Below are 2,500 nucleotides of genomic sequence, written 5' to 3'. Positions count from 1 at the left end.
ATATTTATTTTATTTATTTTATTTATTTTATTTGTTTTATTTGTTTTATTTATTTTATTTATTTTATTTATTTTATTTATTTTATTTGTTTTATTTATTTTGCTCATTTTATTTATTTTTATTTATTCTATTTATTTTATTTATTTTTATTTGTTTTCATTCGTTTAATCATTTGAATAAAAAAGAAATAAAAATTCGGAGAAAATATAATTTAGTTTTTCTTTCAAAGAAATAAATTTAGTCCATTAATTAAATTAAATTAACTAATTAAATTAAATTAAATTAAAGTAGATTAAATTAAACTAATTTAATTAAATCAAATTAAATTAAACCAAATTAGATTAAATTAAATTAAATCAATTAAATTTAATCGAAGCGAATTAATTAAATTAGTTAAACTAGACTAAATTAAACGAATTAATTAAATTAAACCAATTAAATTAAATTAAATTGATTAAACTAATTAAATTAAGTAAACTACTTGACTTAAATTAATCAAATTAATTAATTTAAATAAACTAATTAAATTAATTAAACTAATCAAATTAATCAAACTAATTAAATTAATTAAATAAATCATTTTTTCTCAGATTGTGCGAAGAGACAAACGACGAAGAAATCGAAAGCATGATTGCTGCTGCTGCACTAGCAGCAGCAAAAACTGACGCAGCAGCAGCAGCAGCAGCAGCAGCAGCAGCACAGCTCTGCGTGCGCGTAAGTCTGGATTAATTACTTAATTCATTTAATTGTAGTTAATTAATTATTTAATTAGTTAATTAAATTAAAGTAATCAATTTAATTAATTTAATTAATTAATTAATTAAATTAATTTAATTAATTTAATTAAATTTAATTAATTATTTATTTTTTTTGCATGCAGAGAGGCTCTTACGAACGCGCTGTGTCTTTGTGGCATTCTTTCGGGGCTTTTGAAGAAGCTTTAAAAATTTGTTTGGAAAAAAAATTAATTATTTCTTTAAAAGGAATTTGTTTGTCTTTAAAAGAAAACAGCAGCAGCAGCAGCAGCAGCAGCAGCAGCAGCAGCAGCAGCAGCAGAGGCGGGGGCTGCAGCAAGCAGCTGCAGCAGCAAGTTGCTGCTGCTGCTGCGCTGCTCGCCAGCTGCGGCAGCAGCAAAGACGCGCTGCTGCTGCTGCTGCAGTGCAATTTGACTCTTCCTGTAAGCTGCTGCTTTTAATTTCTTTTTTAATTTTTAAATTCTTTTTATTCTTTTTTAATTCTTTTTTTAATTCTTTTTTAATTCTTTTTTTGTTTCTTTTTATTCTTTTTTAATTTTTTTCGAATTCGTTTTTAATTCTTCTTTAATTCTTTTTTTTAATTCTCTTTACTTCTTTTGGAATTCCTTTTTAACTCTCTTTTGTCCCTTTTTAATCTTCTTTTTCCCTTTTTTGTTTTTCTTTCATTTAGCGTTTATTTATTTATTCATTTATTTATTTACCATTACTTATTTGTTTACCATTATTTATTTGTTTATTTATTTATCTATCAGTATTTATTTGTTTATCATTATTTATTTATTGATTTATTTGTTTATCATTATTTATTTATTTATTTATTTATTTATTTATTTATTTATTTATTTATTTCAGGCTATAGACTTGTGCATTTCTGCATCTCTTCCTGTACCCTCCGAATTAATTGATCTTTTAATTCAACAAATTCTGCAAACTAAAAATCAACAACTCCAAACCCTAGAGGGCCCCCCAGGGGCCCCCCAGGGGGGCCCCTCTCCAGGGGGCCCCCTAGGGGCCCCCCAGGGGGGCCCCTCTCCAGGGGGCCCCCTAGGGGCCCCCCAGGGGGGCCCCTCTTCAGGGGGCCCCCCAGCTGGGGGGGCCTTAGGGGGGCCCCCAGGAGGGGCCCCCGGACAGGGGGCCCCCCTGGGGGGCCCCCCGGGAGGGGCCCCCTGGACGGGTGGGGGGCCCCCCGGGATTTGCTGCGAGGAGGGGCCCCCGCTTGAAGAGCTGCTGGGGGGTGTTCGTCGTTTGAGTTTGCTGCTGCAGCAGCAGCAGCAATTTGCTGCTGCTGCTGCGCTGCTGGCAAATGTGGGGCTGCGCAGCGAAGCTTTCGAAAGTTTAATTATTTCCAAAGACATAACAGCAATTGTGCACTTCGCAGGTCAGGCCCCACACAACTCTCAGCAGCAGCAGCAGCAGCAGCAGCAGCAGCAGCAGCAGCAGCAGCAGCAGCAGCAGCAGCAGCAGCAGCATCAATAAATAAATTAATAAAGAATTTAAAAAATGAAAAATAAATTAATTGATTAATTAGATTATAAAGGGACTTGTTTGGTTGCAGCTTTGGCTCGGCAGCAGCAAATCTATGAAAAGGCAGCAAACTTTCTGTTTTCGTATTTGACGGAGGAGAAATCTGTCACCTTTGCTGCTGCTGCTGCACCAGCAGCAGCAGCAGAAGCAGCAGCAGCAGCAGCACCGGGAACTGCTGCTGCTGCTGATGCTGCAGTCGCAGCAACTGGCCCTTTAAGCGC

At 35.3% G+C, this 2,500-nt stretch overlaps 1 protein-coding gene across 1 annotated transcript in view; it reads left to right on the top strand.

Annotated features, from left to right (window-relative positions):
* The window catches only part of ENH_00037570 (hypothetical protein, conserved), a gene marked incomplete at both ends in the record, with an annotated part of 5,119 nt that overhangs the window by 2,435 nt on the left and 184 nt on the right, over positions 1-2,500 (top strand). Inside the window, 3 exons of the mRNA XM_013585150.1 lie at positions 591-714; positions 1,608-2,133; positions 2,311-2,500. The exon at positions 2,311-2,500 is cut by the window's right edge and continues 184 nt beyond it. Coding sequence (XP_013440604.1) covers positions 591-714; positions 1,608-2,133; positions 2,311-2,500 — 840 coding nt within the window. The remainder of the gene's footprint in view (positions 1-590; positions 715-1,607; positions 2,134-2,310) is intronic.

Source organism: Eimeria necatrix, genomic scaffold (assembly GCF_000499385.1).
Source record: "Eimeria necatrix Houghton genomic scaffold, Enh_scaff276, whole genome shotgun sequence".
In the NCBI taxonomy this organism is placed as follows: Eukaryota; Apicomplexa; class Conoidasida; order Eucoccidiorida; family Eimeriidae; genus Eimeria; species Eimeria necatrix.
The sequence above is the reverse complement of the archived record's forward strand: the minus strand, read 5'-3'. Positions and strand labels throughout refer to the sequence as shown.